Source organism: Cetorhinus maximus, chromosome 12, assembly GCF_964194155.1.
Source record: "Cetorhinus maximus chromosome 12, sCetMax3.hap1.1, whole genome shotgun sequence".
NCBI lineage: Eukaryota > Metazoa > Chordata > Chondrichthyes > Lamniformes > Cetorhinidae > Cetorhinus > Cetorhinus maximus.
Genome location: NC_135890.1, coordinates 120,261,312 through 120,277,738, shown reverse-complemented (window position 1 = coordinate 120,277,738; position 16,427 = coordinate 120,261,312). Strand labels below are relative to the sequence as shown.

General features: G+C 46.2%; 1 protein-coding gene across 1 annotated transcript; it reads left to right on the top strand.

The window, feature by feature from the left end:
* Window positions 1-400: 400 nt before the first annotated feature.
* LOC144687147 (peptidyl-prolyl cis-trans isomerase FKBP8-like) lies at window positions 401-15,168 on the top strand. Its single transcript, XM_078552893.1, has 4 exons — window positions 401-565; window positions 6,927-7,004; window positions 12,082-12,192; window positions 14,754-15,168. Exons 1-4 carry the CDS (start codon window positions 428-430, stop codon window positions 14,832-14,834), a joined length of 408 nt encoding a protein of 135 aa, XP_078409019.1. The 5' UTR covers window positions 401-427; the 3' UTR covers window positions 14,835-15,168.
* Window positions 15,169-16,427: the final 1,259 nt, after the last annotated feature.

Sequence of the window (16,427 nt, the reverse complement as noted above, 5' to 3'; positions counted from 1 at the left end):
CCAAGCAGGTCTGATCCCAGACCCCAGAGGGAAGTGGAGGGGTCTGATCCCGGGGGTGGGGAGTGGTTTCTGATGTTTGGGGGGGTGAGGTTTAAGGAGCTGCCTCCACCCCAGTGAAGGCAGTTCAAATCCTCCCGAGGTGAGTCTGATTTTGCTCCACATTTCCAAGTCTTAGGGAAACTTGGTTGGTCACAGTTGGACCTGCAAAGGAAGCTAAATCCAAGGCGTCCAGCCTCATTAATCTATTCAGAACGCCCACAATCGGGCATCAACAACTCGCAAACCTTTAGAAAGGCTCAAGAAAACAGTTTGGACACCTGTAGCTTTCCCAAGGCTGAATAGAGAGGTTGCTCAGAAGCAGAGTTTGAGCTTGATCAGTGTTCTCTTTCCAACAGGTATATTTTGGGATGAGTATAAGAGTTGCCAGATGGAGGAGACCTTTCAGGAGATCAGAGCAACTGTTGATGAAATTGAGGAAGGACAAATAGAGACGATTTTATATTACTGTGACGAGCTGTTAGAGATTAATCCGACAGATATAATGACTTTGTACAGCAAGGGAAAGGTATGTGGGAGCTGCAGTCAGATTTGGTGTATGTGCGTGTGTGTGTATGAGTCAGTCTGTCTGTCTGTGTGTGTGCGCGTGCACGCGTGTCTGTGTGCATGTGCGTGCATGTGTCTGTGTGTCTCTGTGCGTGCGTGTGTGTTGCCTGTCTGCCTGCCTGTGTGTGTGTGTGTGTGTGATGCACATATGTGTGTCTATGCGTGTCTGTCAAAGTAGGGTATGAGAGGAAGCTAGCTAGAAATGTAAAAATGGATAGCAGGAGGTTCTATGGGTATTTGAAAAGGGAAAGGGTAAATAAAGTGAGTGTTGATCCTCTAGAGAGTGACAGTGGGGAGTTAATAGTAGATAATAAGGAAATGGTAGAAGAAATGAACAAATATTTTGCTTCTGTGTTCACTATAGAGGATACAAAAACATTCCAGTAATAGCTGCAAATCAGGAGGTGAACAGGAGAAAGGAACTTGGTGAAATTGAAATCACTAGGGAAACAGTACTGAGCAAATTGATGGAGCCGCGGGTTGGCAAGTCTCCGGGTCCCGATGAACTACATCCTAGGGTCTTAAAAGAGGTGGCTAATGAGGTAGTTGATGCACTGGTGCTAATTTTCCAAAATTCGCAAGATTCTGGAAAAGTTCCATCAGATTGGAAAGTAGCAAATATAACCCCTCTATTCAAGAAGAGAGAGAGGCATAAGAAGATAAGAGCATAAAAAATAGGAACAGGAGTAGACTATTCGGCCCTTAGAGCCTGCTCCGCCGTTCATTAAGATCATGGCTGATCTTCTTGTATTTCAATTTCTACATTCCCACCTAACCCCAATAACCTTTGACTCCCTTGCCTAACAAGAATCTCTCTACCTTCTCAAGGGCAACTAGGAATGGGCAATAAATGCTGGCCCAGCCAGCAAAGACCACATCCCGCGAAAGAATTTTTAAAAATTTAGCTACTATGACTTTGCTCCCATCATCAAAGTCATTGATGTAAACCATAAACCCCTGTGGGACTCCACTCCTCACATCCTGCCAATCAAAAAAAGACCCATTTATGCATACTCTCTGCTTTCTGCCAGCCAGCCAATCTTCTATCCAGGCTAATACATTATCCCCACACCATGCAATTTTATTTTCCGTAATAATCTTTGATGTGGCACCTTATCAAATGCCTTCTGGAAAGCCAAGTATAGTATGTCTAGTGGCTCCCCTTTATCCACTGCGCATGTTACTCCTTCAAAAAACTCCAATAAATTGGTTAAACACAATTTTCCTTTCACAAAACCATGCTGACTCTTCCCAATTGCCCTGAGCTCTTCTAAGTGCCCAGCTATAACCTCCTCAATGATCGATTCTAACAACTTTCCCATGACAGACGCCAAGCTAACTGGCCTATAGTTTCCTGTTGTGAAGAGGAAATTAGGAAGTTGCAGATGAATATAGATAGGCTGAGTGAGTGGGCAAAGATCTGGCAAATGGAATTTAACGTGGGGAAATGTGAAGTCGTTCACTTTGGCAGGAAGAACAAAAAAGCAGAGTATTACTTAAATGGAGAACGGCTGCATAATTCTGAGGTGCAGAGGGATCTAGGTGTTCTAGTACATGAGTCACAAAAAGTTAGTATGCAGGTACAGCAAATAATTAAGAAGGCTAATGGAATGCTATCTTTTGAGGGATTGAACATAAAAGTAAGGATGTTATGCATCAGTTATACAGGGTATTGGTGAGACCGCACCTCGAATGCTGTGTGCAGTTTTGGTCTCCTTATTTAAGGAAGGATGTAAATGCATTGGAGGTGGTTCAAAGGAGGTTTACTAGATTCATACCTGGAATGAGTGGGTTGTTTTATAAGGAAAGGTTGGACAGACTGGGCTTGTTTCCACTGGAGTTTAGAAGAGTGAGGGGTGATTTGATTGAAGTATATAAGATCCTGAACGGCCTTGACAAGGTGGATGTGGAAAGGATGTTTCCTCTTGTGGGTGAGCCCAGAACTAGGGGTGGGGGGGCACTGTTTTAAAATTAGGGGTCGCCCTTTTAGGACAGAGATGAGGAGAAATTTTGTCTCAGAGGGTTGTGCAACTTTGGAACTCTCTGCATTAGAAGGCGGTGGGGGCATGGTCACTAAATATTTTTAAGGCAGAGGTAAATAGATTCTTGTTAGGCAAGGTAATCAAAGGTCTTTGGGGATAGATGGGAATGTGGAAATCGAAACACAAGAAGATCAGCCATGATTTTATTGAATAGCAGACCAGGCTCGATGGGCCAAATGGACTACTCCTGTTCCTACTTCTTATGTTGCATCTGTGTGTGTCTCTGATTTTGTGTGTGTGTGTATATGTGTGTGTGTGTGTGTGTGTGTGTATGTGTGTGGGTGTGTGTGTGGGTGTGTGTGTGTGTGTGTCTGTGTGTGTGTGCGTCTGTGTGTGTCTGTGTGTGTGTGTGTCTGTGTGTGTGTGTGTGTGTCTGTGTGTGTGTGTGTGTGTGTCTGTGTGTGTGTCTGTGTGTGTGTGTGTCTGTGTGTGTGTCTGTGTATGTGTGTGTGTGTGTATCTTTGTGTGTGTGTGTGTGTCTGTGTGTGTGTGTGTCTGTGTGTGTGTGTGTGTCTGTGTGTGTGTGTCTGTGTGTGTGTGTGTGTGTGTCTGTGTGCGTGTGTCTGTGTCTGTGTGTCTGTGTGTGTGTGTGTGTGTATGCGTGTGTATGTGTGTGTGTGTGTGTGTCTGTGTGTGTGTGTGTCTGTGTGTGTGTGGGGCGGGAGGTGTGTGTGTCATGTACACATAGTTTGAAACTAAATCTTGTGCAAGATGGTCCAGAATTTTCCCGTCAGTGAGTGGGGGTGGGGCCCGCTTGCCGATGTGTAAGATGAGGCGGGGGTGATGTTGGGCGTGTGTCCCGAAGTCACCGCGCGTCATTTAGGTTTTCAGTTCGGCGGACGCACAGAGCAGTTGGCTGCGCACCCGCCGAACTTTCAAAGGCCTATTAAGGCCTTTTAAAACCTAATTAATTCAATTAAATGAGCTGCCTGTCCAACCTTAATGTCGGGGGGGGGGGGGGGTGCGAAGAGCCCGGGCGGCCTTCGCATTTTTCAAGAAACCTCATCCAGGGGTGGAATGAGGCTTTATGAAGTGTTTTAAAATCTAATAAAAATTTATACGTTTATTCTTTGACATGTCCCAGCTCGTGTGATAGTGTCACATGAGGGGGACATGTTTTATAAGTGTTAAAAGCCTTCGTGTAAAGCCTTAGCGCTGGAACAAATCTCCCTGAGGCACCTCTGTGCCTCGGGGAAATCTCGCTGCTCTTTCGAATGTGCCAAAGAGCACAGGGTACGTCTCAGGGAATCCTCCCCCACCCCGTCCGCACAGGGAGCGCTCAGCGCTTCCGGCCAAGCATCAAGCTGGGTGGGTGTTAATTGGCCCACCCATGTAAAATGGCGGCACGCCCCCAATTGGGGGCGCCGATCGGAGACCCGCTCGCTCGTGGCTGCTCCCACACTTCCCCCCCTCCCCCTCCCAACGGGGGGATAATATTTCCCATGAATGCTGTCAGTGATGTGGAACAATAGAAGGAGTAAAAGCTGAGTGGAGGTTTAATGGAGTTTATTTTTTAATGTTGTTACGACCCACCCCCCAGGTGAGGTTCCTCAAAGTTGTTGATCCAGGTGAAACCCCTCAACTTGTCACCGTCTGGCCGGGACACCCCCAAACTGTTACGCCCCGGGTGAGGAGGGGTGAACTGGCACCCTGTCTTTATTCAGCCACCTCCCCCCTCCCCCCTCCCACCCCCAACCCCCCGTTCCCCCCTCCCACCCCTCCCCCCACCCACCTCCCCCCTCCCCCCTCCCACTCCTCCCCCACTCCCACCCCCCCCGCTCTCTCCATGTTGGTTGCAACAAGATTTAATCTAAAAAGGTTCCCTTTTGTGGATACCTCGCTCTGATTTTTGAAGTAGCCAATCTGATCAGACTCTCTTGAGTTAAAGGTAAGAGTAAGTTTATTAACTGAAGGCAAGAAAGGATAAAACGCATGCGTATACGTCATACAGGTTAAAAGTCAGAATTTAGCTTGGTGTATATTAAGAAGAAGGGTATAGGGAACAGTGCTTGACTCGTGGTGAGTCGGTGGTTGAGCCTTGCGGCCTTTGTGATTCAAGATTCCAGTAGAATTGACACCAGAAGACGAATAGTTGGATTTGAGGTTCCAGTCGTGTTGAATTCGGTAGAGAGAGGGAGAGAGATCGGGATAGCTGCAAAATGGTGATTTTCAGGGGTACTGTGTGTGTGTGGCAGTTACCTCTGAGTCAAACTTCCAGCACTTGCTCTCCCTCTGAACACCCAGCAACAGACAGACACTGGGGCAGCTTTGCAGGTCACTTTTAACCCCTCCTTTGTATGTTCCAAGCGGGAAGCGAATTCACAAATCTGTCCGGACATGGCTCACAGGATTTCTTGAAGAGATGATGCACATCTCCCATGGTGTCCCTTCGTCTCACCCGGAGGGAGCAATTAGTTTCTGGATGTCTTTAGAAGTACCTTGTCTGGCAACAAGGTGGGTGTTCCATTATCTCTTGGGGAGTCACTCTGCAGTATTCCAGCCAGTGACTTGTGTGCATTTTAAAAACTCAGGTCTTATTTTTTAAAGTCCAGTATTTCCAGACGCAATTTGGTGTTTTTCCTTCATTGTCGTGACAATGTGAAAGGGTTTAGATTAGGGGGAGTAAACAACGGGTCCCAAATAGTGATGCCACTATTCACGACCATAATGGAGCCCCACAATGCCATAAGTGCCTGGGATTGACGTTTACACACATAATTTGTATTATGTAACTATCCTCCACTCACTGGATGTTCCGAGAGCGATCGTCCTGCTTTTAATGGAGGATGTTGCTATAGTTTTCAGTTCTGCTTGTTGTGGTTCGTATAGATTGTTTTAAAGTGTTTGCTGCTGGCTGACTCACAGACTCCGGTGAAGGTCCTGCCTGCCTATTCTCTAACACAGTAATGTCACTAGACAATTTGTTTAAAAAAATGCCTGCTGACACTGTTTCTTATTCTTCCTCTTTCTCTACTTGTCTGTTAATATCACACTATTTAATTTCATCCCAATAACTAACAGGATAAGATTACTTATCATAATTCCCGATCTCACAGAAGTGGATGAGAAAGATTTACAACCAATGCTGTTTAATCAATATTCATACCTGTTTTGTGCAGTGAAAATAGGAAAGCTATAAAAAATCATTATAAATGAGAATTACCGGTCTAAAAAGTCATTGGAAATGGTATAATTTTACACTGTTTTACAACGTTAGACCTGTATATTTATCACACTAAAATGTATTTGACAGAATGGGAGTTACTGAATATCTAATCAATCAAACTTGTATTTAACAAGCCGTGTGATTCAGCCAAGCGTTTTGTTGCAATGCGCTGCGGATAGAATTATTTTCCTTCGTGTCCTAATCAATCTTTGGATGTTAACAGCCCATTTCATGACCAATTTCCTTTATGAAGAAGCGGCAGGGAAAGCAGAGTGGGTGAGGAATAGCAGTCAGCTGGTCGAGCCGCACTTTTACATTCGGAGGTCTTGCTGAGTCGGAAGGCGTTTACAAGGAATGGCGGCAGAGCTGAGCGTTATAACTGTCGGGAAAGACCGAATGGGCTGGGGCTCTTTAGAAGACAACATATGAACATCCGGACAAGGAGGCAGGAGTGGGCCATTCAGCCCCTCACACCTGTTCCGCCATTTAACAAGATCATGGCTGATCTGATGGTAGCCTCAAACCTGCATCCCACCTACCCCGAGGGAACTGATAGAGGCCTTTAGAACTATGAATGCGTTGGATAGGGCAGACATAAAGAAGATGTTTCCAAATGTTGGGAGCCCAAAACCAGGGCCCATAAACATAAGACAATTATTAATAAACCCAACAGGGAGTTCAGGAGAAACATCTTTACCTCTATCCTAGAGGGTAATTGAAGGTAGTGAATAGTATAGATGTGTTGAAATGGAAGCTGGGTAAACACATGAAGGTGAAAGGAATAGAAGAGTATGTTGATGGGGTGTGGAGCATAAAGACCAGCATGGACCAGTTGGGCCGAATGGCAAATTCTATGTAAAACGAGAGTTGAAATTTCAGCCAGTGCGTCATGTGTGCCAGCAACTACAAAATGAAGGCACAACTATTTATCCAAGAATTATTGCTGCAAGACCAGTTCTTGATGTGTCTGTCCAAATCCAACAAATGCTGAAAATATATGATTATTGCTCATGCTGGAGCTTTATTGGTTTATGTGGGAATGTTGATATGGTGTGATTTAGGTTGCAAGACTGTATTTTTTCCGTGGTGATTGACTTTCCATTGTTTCTAAATAGGTATTAATGCATCAAGAATATTATTCCCACGCTATCTCAGTTCTGAGGGAAGCTTTGGCACTGGTCCCCGAGAGTAAGGTAAATCTTCATTCACGTGGTTGAGAGACAGATATTTTAAACATGAACTCTGTACAATCATTCTCTACTTCCAATTCATTGACAATTATATCGTTCCATAAATACGCACACAGATAAGACCTATCCCGCAATGGCCAAAGTGTCACAGCGGTATGGATACTGCGAGGGTCCATTTATTTTCTCATTGTTCTTTTATCAATGGGACTTGGGATGAAGCAGATGCAGATGGGATGGTATTCTGAACACTGGCTGGAACAAATGAGTCTCCTGGGAAATGTGATTCAACCCAAAGGGTGGCACAAGTATTTAAATTGTTCCCAGAGGTGAAAAGGACCCAGAAAAATATAAACATGAAGGAAATAACTTGCATTAAAATATTACAGTACTGAGGGGTGCAGGTCTGTCACTATAACATTGGGGTACAGTACTGAGGGGCACAGGTCTGTCACTGTATAACACTGGGGTACAGTACTGGTGGGGACGGGTCTGTCACTGTATAACACTGGGGTACAGTACTGGTGGGGACGGGTCTGTCACTGTGTAACACTGGGGTACAGTACTGGTGGGGACAGGTCTGTCACTGTATAACACTGGGGTACAGTACTGGTGGGGACGGGTCTGTCACTGTGTAACACTGGGGTACAGTACTGGTGGGGACGGGTCTGTCACTGTGTAACACTGGGGTACAGCTCTGAGGGGCACAGGTCTGTCACTGTATAACACTGGGGTACAGTACTGGTGGGGACAGGTCTGTCACTGTGTAACACTGGGGTACAGTACTGGTGGGGACAGGTCTGTCACTGTGTAACACTGGGGTACAGTACTGGTGGGGACAGATCTGTCACTGTATAACACTGGGGTACAGTACTGGTGGGGACAGGTCTGTCACTGTGTAACACTGGGGTACAGTACTGGTGGGGACGGGTCTGTCACTGTATAACACTGGGGTACAGTACTGGTGGGGACGGGTCTGTCACTGTATAACACTGGGGTACAGTACTGGTGGGGACGGGTCTGTCACTGTATAACACTGGGGTACAGTACTGGTGGGGACAGGTCTGTCACTGTATAACACTGGGGTACAGTACTGGTGGGGACGGGTCTGTCACTGTGTAACACTGGGGTACAGTACTGGTGGGGACACGTCTGTCACTGTATAACACTGGGGTACAGTACTGGTGGGGACGGGTCTGTCACTGTATAACACTGAGGTACAGTACTGGTGGGGACAGGTCTGTCACTGTATAACACTGGGGTACAGTACTGGTGGGGACAGGTCTGTCACTGTATAACACTGGGGTACAGTACTGGTGGGGACGGGCCTGTCACTGTATAACACTGGGGTACAGTACTGGTGGGGACAGGTCTGTCACTGTATAACACTGGGGTACAGTACTGGTGGGGACAGGTCTGTCACTGTATAACACTGGGGTACAGCTCTGAGGGGCACAGGTCTGTCACTGTATAACACTGGGGTACAGTACTGGTGGGGACGGGTCTGTCATTGTATAACACGGGTACAGTACTGGTGGAGACAGGTCTGTCACTGTATAACACTGGGGTACAGTACTGGTGGGGACAGGTCTGTCACTGTGTAACACTGGGGTACAGTACTGGTGGGGACAGGTCTGTCACTCTATAACACTGGGGTACAGTAATGGTGGGGACGGGTCTGTCACTGTATAACACTTGGGTACAGTACTGGTGGGGACGGGTCTGTCATTGTATAACACGGGTACAGTACTGGTGGGGACAGGTCTGTCACTGTATAACACTGGGGTACAGTACTGGTGGGGACAGGTCTGTCACTGTATAACACTGAGGTACAGCACTGAGGGGCACAGGTCTGTCAATGCATAAAACTGGGGTACAGTATTGGTGGGGACAGGTCTGTCACTGTATAACACTGAGGCACAGTACTGGTGGGGACGGGTCTGTCATTGTATAACACTGGGGTACAGTACTGGTGGGGACAGGTCTGTCACTGTATAACACTGGGGTACAGTACTGGTGGGGACGGGCCTGTCACTGTATAACACTGGGGTACAATACTGGTGGGGACAGGTCTGTCACTGTATAACACTGGGGTACAGTATTGGTGGGGACAGGTCTGTCACTATGACACAGGTACAGTATTGGTGGGGACGGGTCTGTCACTGTATAACACTGGGGTACAGTACTAGTGGGGGAAGGTCCATTTTTATTCTTTCACAGGATGTGGTTAGGCCAGCATTCATATCACCCATCCCTAATTGCCGTTGAGAAGGTGGTGGTGAGCTGCCTTCTTGAACCACTGTAGTCTATGTGGTGTAGATACACCCACAGTTCTTTTAGGGAGGGAGTTCCAGGATTTTGACTCAGTGACGGTGAAGGAACGGTGATATATTTCCAGGTCAGGATAGTGAGTGGTTTGGAGGGGAACTTCCAGGTGGTGATGTTCCCATCTATCTGCTGCCCTTGTCCTTCTAGATGGTAGTGGTCATGGGTTTGGAAGGTGCTGTTGAAGGAGCCTTGGTGAATTCCTGCAGTGCATCTTGTAGATGGTACACACTGCTGCAACTGTGCGTCGGTGGTGGAGGGAGAGAATGTTTGTGGATCTGGTGCCAATTGAGCAAGTTGTTTTGTCCTAGTAGGTGTCAAGCTTCTTGAGTGTTGTGGGAGCTGCACTCATCCAGGCAAATGGAGAGTATTCCATCACACTCCTGGCTTGTGCCTTATCAATGATGGACAGGCTTATGGAGGCAGGAGGTGAATTACTCTCCACAGAACTCCCAGCCTCTGACTTGCTTTTGTAGCCACAGTATTTATAGGGCTAGTCCAATTCAGTTTCTGGTCAATGGTAACCCCCCTCCAGGAAGTTGACAGTGGGGGATTCAGTGATGGTAATGCCATTGAACATCAAGGGGCGATAGTTAGATTCTCTCTTGTTGGAGATGGTCATTGCCTGACACTTGTGTAGCACAAATGTTACTTGCCACTTGTCAGCCCAAACCTGGATACTGTCCAGGTCTTGCTGCATAAGAGCACAAACTACTTCAGTATCTGAGGAGTCATGAATGATGCTGAACATCGTGCAATCATCAGCGAACATCCCCACTTCTGACCTTATGATGGAAGGAAGGTCATTGATGAAGCAGCTGAAGATGGTTGGGCCGAGGACACTACCCTGAGGAACTCCTGCAGTGATGTCCTGGAGCTGAGATGTCTGACCTCCAACAACCACAACCATCTTCCTTTGTGCTCGATAAGACTCCAACCAGCGGAGAGTTTTCCCCCTGATTCCCATTGACTCCAGTTTTGCTAGGGCTCCTTGATGCCACACTCGGTCAAATGCTGTCTTGATGTCAAGGGCAATCAAATTCTGTCACTGTGATAAGGCTGAGGTACCGTACTGGTAGGTACAAGTCTGAGTGTGTATCACACTTGGGTACAGTACTGGTGGGTGCAGGTCTGTCACAGTATAACACTGGGGTATGGAACTGGGGTACAGGTGTGTCAGTGTACAACACTGGGGTACAGATCTAGTGGGGCCGGGTCTGTCACTGTATAGCACTGGGGTACAGTAGTGGTAGGGACAGGTCTTTCACTGTATAACACTGGTGTTCAGTAATGCTGGGGACAGGTCTGTCACTGTATAACACTGGGATACAGTACTGGTGGGGACAGGTCTGTCACTGTATAACACTGGGGTACAGTACTGGTGGGGACGGGTCTGTCACTGTATAACACTGGGATACAGTACTGGTGGGGACAGGTCTGTCACTGTATAACACTGGGATACAGTACTGGTTGGCACAAGTCAGGCTAACAAGAAGCAGAGAGTAGGGATAAATGGGTCTTTTTCAATCTGTAACTAATGGAGTGCCACAGGGATCAGTGCTGGGGCCTCAACCATTTACAATCTATATCAATGACTTGGATGAAGAGGCCAAATGTATGGTAGCTAAATTTGCTGATGACACACAGATAGGTAGGAAAGTAAGTTGTCAAGATGAGGTAGAGATTCTGCAAAGGGATGTAGACCAGTTAACTGAGTAGACAAAAATATGGCAGATGGAATATAATTTGGGATAATGTGAACTTGTTCACTTTAGCTGGAAGAATAGAGAAGCAGTATAGTATTTAAATGGAGAGAGATTGCAGAACTCTGCAGTACAGAGGGATCTGGGTGTCCTGGTACATGAATCACAAAAAGTTAGTGTGCAGGTACAGCAAGTGTTTAGGAAGGCAAATGGAATGTCAGTGTTTATTGCAAGGGGAATGGAATATAAAAGGAGGGATGCTTTGCTGTAGCTGTACAGGGCTTTGATGAGACCACATCTGGGGTACTGTGTACAGTTTTGGTCTCCTTATTTGAAAAAAAGATATAATTGTGATAGGAGAAGTTCAGAGAAGGTTCACTTGACTCATTGCTGGGATGAAGGGGCTGTCTAATGGAACGGGTTAGGCCTATGCCCATTGGAGTTTAGAAGAATGAGAGGTGATCTTACTGAAACATATAAGATCCTGAGGGGACTTGACAGGGTGGAGACTGGGAGGATGTTTCCTCCTGTGGGAGAAACTAAAACTAGGGAAACTGGTTTAAAAATAAGAGGTCTCCCTTTAATGACAGAGATGAGGAGAAACATTTTCTCCCAAAGGGTCATCGGTGTGTGAAACTCTCTTCCCCAGAAAGTAGTGGAAAGTGTGTCTTTGAATTTACTTCAGGCAGAGTTAGACAGGTTTTTGTTAGGCAAGGGAGTCAAGGGTTATGGGGGGGACAGACAGGAAAGTGGAGCTGAGACCACAATCAGATCAGTCATGACTTTATTGAATGATGGAGCAGCCAAATGGCCTACACTTGCACCCACGTTCCTATGTGCTATGTTCCTATGTCATTGTATAACGTTGATAGGCTATGGCATGTACAGTTCTGTCGTTGTGTAATCCTGTGTGTATGGTACTGGTAGGTACAGGGAATTCATAACATTAGCCCTAAGTAAAATATATCCCAATTTTTCATCCCTAAGTATGACACTTATTTATTCTGTGAGAGTGCCATTGCGGGATTCCAAACTCTCAACTCTTTCTTTTGTAGACGATTCAACACGATTTAGATTTGGCAATGAAGGGATTGGTGGATCAGCACAAGAGTCAAGGTGAAAGAAAGAATAAGGCTGCTAGTAATAACACACTACCGAAAAAAATAGTGAGTGATTTTCTACTTGCTGTGTAATGAGAGGCATTGCATAGAATTAGACAGAACGCATAGCACAGAAACAGGCCATTCATCCCAACAGGCCTGTGCTCCACTCGAGGCTCCTCCCACCCCTCTCCATCTCACCCTATCAGAAAAACCTCCTATTCCTTTCTCCCTCGGGCATTTATCTAGGTTCCCCTTTCAGACATCTATGTTATTTACCATAACTGCTCCTTGTGGTAGGTAGCGAGTTCCAACCTGGGTACAGAACATTGACCAAAATTCCGTAATGAATTTATTAGTGCCTTTATGTCCCCCCCTGATTTTCCCCCCCACCCCCACTCCGCCCCCGCAATTGGAAATTCTCTCTACAATTGCCCTATTGAACCCTGACGTAAATATAAAGTTCATTCCTCAGCCTTCTCTTTTCTAGGGAAAAGAGCCTCGAATTGCTCCATCTTTCCTGACAGGTCTGGACGTGAGGGTCCTCAATGAGAATGGGAGGCTAAACCCACCATCCCCGAATGAGTATCATTGGTTTGTATTTGTCGCTCTTTAGATGTGGGCATCACTGGCAAGGTCAGAATATATTGGCCATCCCTAAATGCCCTTGAGAAGGTTGTGGGGGGGCGGGTGTGTTGGTGGGGGGTCTACTTGAATCTGTCGCAGTTTGATACTGGGTTGTCAAAGCCTCACTCAAGGAACATGAGAGAAACTGGTCCATAGCATGGGAGGAGGGAGAAGACATGTTAAGATTTTTAGAGGGCGCCCTAAACATTCATTTTGTTCTTTCCTCTTTCAAAAAAACGAACAGACTTAGTGTGTATTGCCAGCAATTTTTAAACACTGATTCCCAATCTCTGCAATTTTTTCTTTTTATCTCAAATTCATGGTTTGATTTGTGTCAGCCGTTGCCCAGTGACAGTCCCGTCACTGTGTCAATGGATAAGTCAGTTAATAACACTGTTCTTTATGGGCATGAGCGCTGTATCATGAATAATATGAAATGTATCACTGCCTATTTCTGATCTGTGTAGATCTGTGCCTCTTCAGGGAAGAATTTTTGTGTCGGTGAGCGGAGATGGGGCCTGTTCTCCGACGTGTGAAATGGCGCCCGGTGACACCAAGTGGGCGTCCCGATGTCACCGCGCGTCATTTAGGTTTTCAGTTTGGCGGGACGCACAGCAGAGTCGGCTGCGCACCCGCTGAACTGTCAGAGGCCTATTAAGGCCTGTTAAAAACTGATTAAAATAGTTAAATGAGCTGCCCGAACAACCTTAAGGTTGGCGGAGGGGGGCAGGCGAAGAGCCCAGGCGGCCTTCGCATTTTTCATGGAACCTCATCCACGGGCGGGATGAGGTTTGATGAAGGGTTTATTAATTAAATGTAAAAATTTCAAACATTTGATAAACATGCCCCAGTTCATGTGACGCTGTCACATCAGGGGTCAAGCCTAAATAACTTTTCTCTGTCTTTAATAAAAACTTTCATTCTGAACTTAATCTCCCTGAGGCAACTCCGAGCCTCAGGGAGATTTCTGAGCTCTTTTGCGTGCATGCGTAGGCCCCGGCTCAGGGAATCCCCACCCCCGTCCGCACAGGGAGCGCTCAGCACTTCCGGGCATGCGTCAGGCTGGGCGGGCCTTAATTGGCCAGCCCACATAAAATGGCGGCGTGTCCCTGATCGGGGGCACCAATCGGGTTCACGCCCACACCCGCACAACCCCCACCCCCGATAGGGAGAAATCTGTGCCCACAATTGCCAACAAAATGGAGCCGCGAGCTAATCAGAGTTCAATTGTTTGGTGAGGTCAGTCAGAGTTTAATTGTTTGGTGAGGTCAGTCAGAGTTTAATTGTTTGGTGAGGTCAGTCAGAGTTTAATTGTTCTTCAGGTTATAAGTCAGAGTCTGAGACAAAACATCTGACTTTAAATTATTTTTTTATATATATGGCCAGGCCTTAAGCCATAAGGAAGAGATAACTCCGGATGGCTATGTTTTTCATAGAGGTGGTGATGACAGCTTTGACAGGGAGCGGGACCCAGCCTAAACAAGAGGTGAATTTGCTGAAGATAGACGACAAAGAAAAGGGAAAGATTTGCATAGATAATAACACCTTTCACAATCTTTGGATGTCCAAAAGCCTTTACAACCAATGAACCAATGAAGTTTGAAATGTAGTCACTGTTCTAATGTAGGAAATGTGGTAGCCAATTTGCACACAGTGAGTTGAGGGATAAATATTGGCCAAGACACCAGGCAGAAGCCACCCTCTCCTTTACAAATAGTGCCACATGATCTTCCAAGTCTACCCAAGAGGGCAGACAGGGCCTCAATTTAATGCCTCATGCGAAAGGTGGGCACTTCCGACAGTGCAGCACTCCCTCAGTACTGCACTGGGAGTGTCAACCTGGATTACATGCTCAGGTTTATTCGCGCTGGATTTAAACCCACAGCCTTCTAACCCACTGAGCCCAGGTGGACTGAGTCAGCATCTATATAGGGATTAGTGATTTGCCACGAGTGCAATTTACCTGCGCACCTTACTGTGTCATGCGTATCTATTTTCAGAGTATTTCGTGGAAGTGGTTGATCGGAAGCGCAGTTGTTGCCCTCGGAGGTGTAGCTGCCAGTGCACGCCTCTCTAGCTGAAAATAAATGCTTTCAGTACTTGCCCAGGACTTCAAGATCATCAGGAGCTATGTTACTGTCCAGGGATAATATCCAACCTTCTTTCACAATGACAAAAACGTCAGAAGCATTGAATCTCCTGTATGACCACAACATACGTACAGACCAGACGTATAAGACTACTTAGTTAGAAATAAAAAAACATTAAGTTGAGTTGGATGATTCCAATAACAATTAACAGAATCCCAAAAGTAACGGATGCTACGCGTAGGGGACCGATAAAATTTGAAAAAGCAAACAGTGTCGTTTTGAATTCTGTGTGTATCGCGTTACAAAAAAAAACACATGGTATTGTTGATGCTGGATTCCATATTAAAGCCTTTTTTTATCCTCCAGCCCTGTAGTGGTCCTTGTATTGTGCTCAATGGAGGCCTCCCTTGCAATCTTTGCATTTTCATTGTGCCAAGTCTGGCGTTGATGTACGGAGTAGGAGGTTGCTTGAGTAACATGACCATGTGGGTCACTCACAATAACGTCTCAAGTGGCAATTGAGGATGGGCAATAAATGCCAACTTTGCCAGAGACGCCCACGTCCTGAAAATGAATAATTTTTTAAAACGACAAACAACTGTAAGTTCAATCAGGAATCTGGGAGGAACATTGTTTTTTTTTCCCAGAGAGTGGCGAGAATGCGGGACTCCCTATCACAGGGAGTGGTTGATCTGTACAGATACGTTTAAGGGGAAGCTGGATACACACATGCGGGAGAAAGGAATAGAAGGATATGCTGTTAGGGTGAGATTAGGGAGAGACTAGGACCCGAGGGCACAGCCTCAGAGTAAAGGGAAGACCTTTTAGAGCAGAGATGAGGATAAACTTCTTTAGCCAGAGAGTGGTGAATCTATGGAATTCATTGCCACAGAAGGCTGTGGAGGCCAGGCCATTGAGTGTATTTAAGACCGGGATAGATAGGCTCTTGATTGGTAAGGGGATCAAAGGTTACGGGGAGAAGGCGGGAGAATGGGGTTGAGAAACTTATCAGCCCTGATTGAATGGCGGAGCAGACTCGATGGGCCGAATGGCCTAATTTTTGCTCCCATGTCTTATGGTCTTATGGAGATGAAGAGGGGTGGGAGGAGGCTTGTGTGGAGCATGAACACCAGCAGTTGGGCCGAATGGCCTGTTTCTGGATGTACATTGTGTGTAACTGTGTTTTATTTTTGAATAAGGTGTTTAAAAAGAACATGCAGAGGATTTTCTAGAATTTGTGTTGTGAATCCAATGTTAGACTATCAACATATCAGCCCCTTTGTACACGAGTGTTTCCTTGGGGTAACTTTAATACTATTGAGCAGACTTGCCCAGTCTTTACACTCGGGGTGGGGGGTGGGATGGGAGGGGCCACTTTTCCGTTTTCGTATCACTCCAGGGTCGATGTGCATGTTTCAGGAAGATAAGGTTTGGCACAACATTAAAGATGAATTTCCAAATGAAGCTGAAAAAGAACAAAAGAAGCAACTTGCTGAGCAAAACAATACAGCGATTTCAGCGCGATAACCTGATATTACAGAGTAATTCATAAATATCAGCATTAGAGTGTGAGGGGGGGCAGAG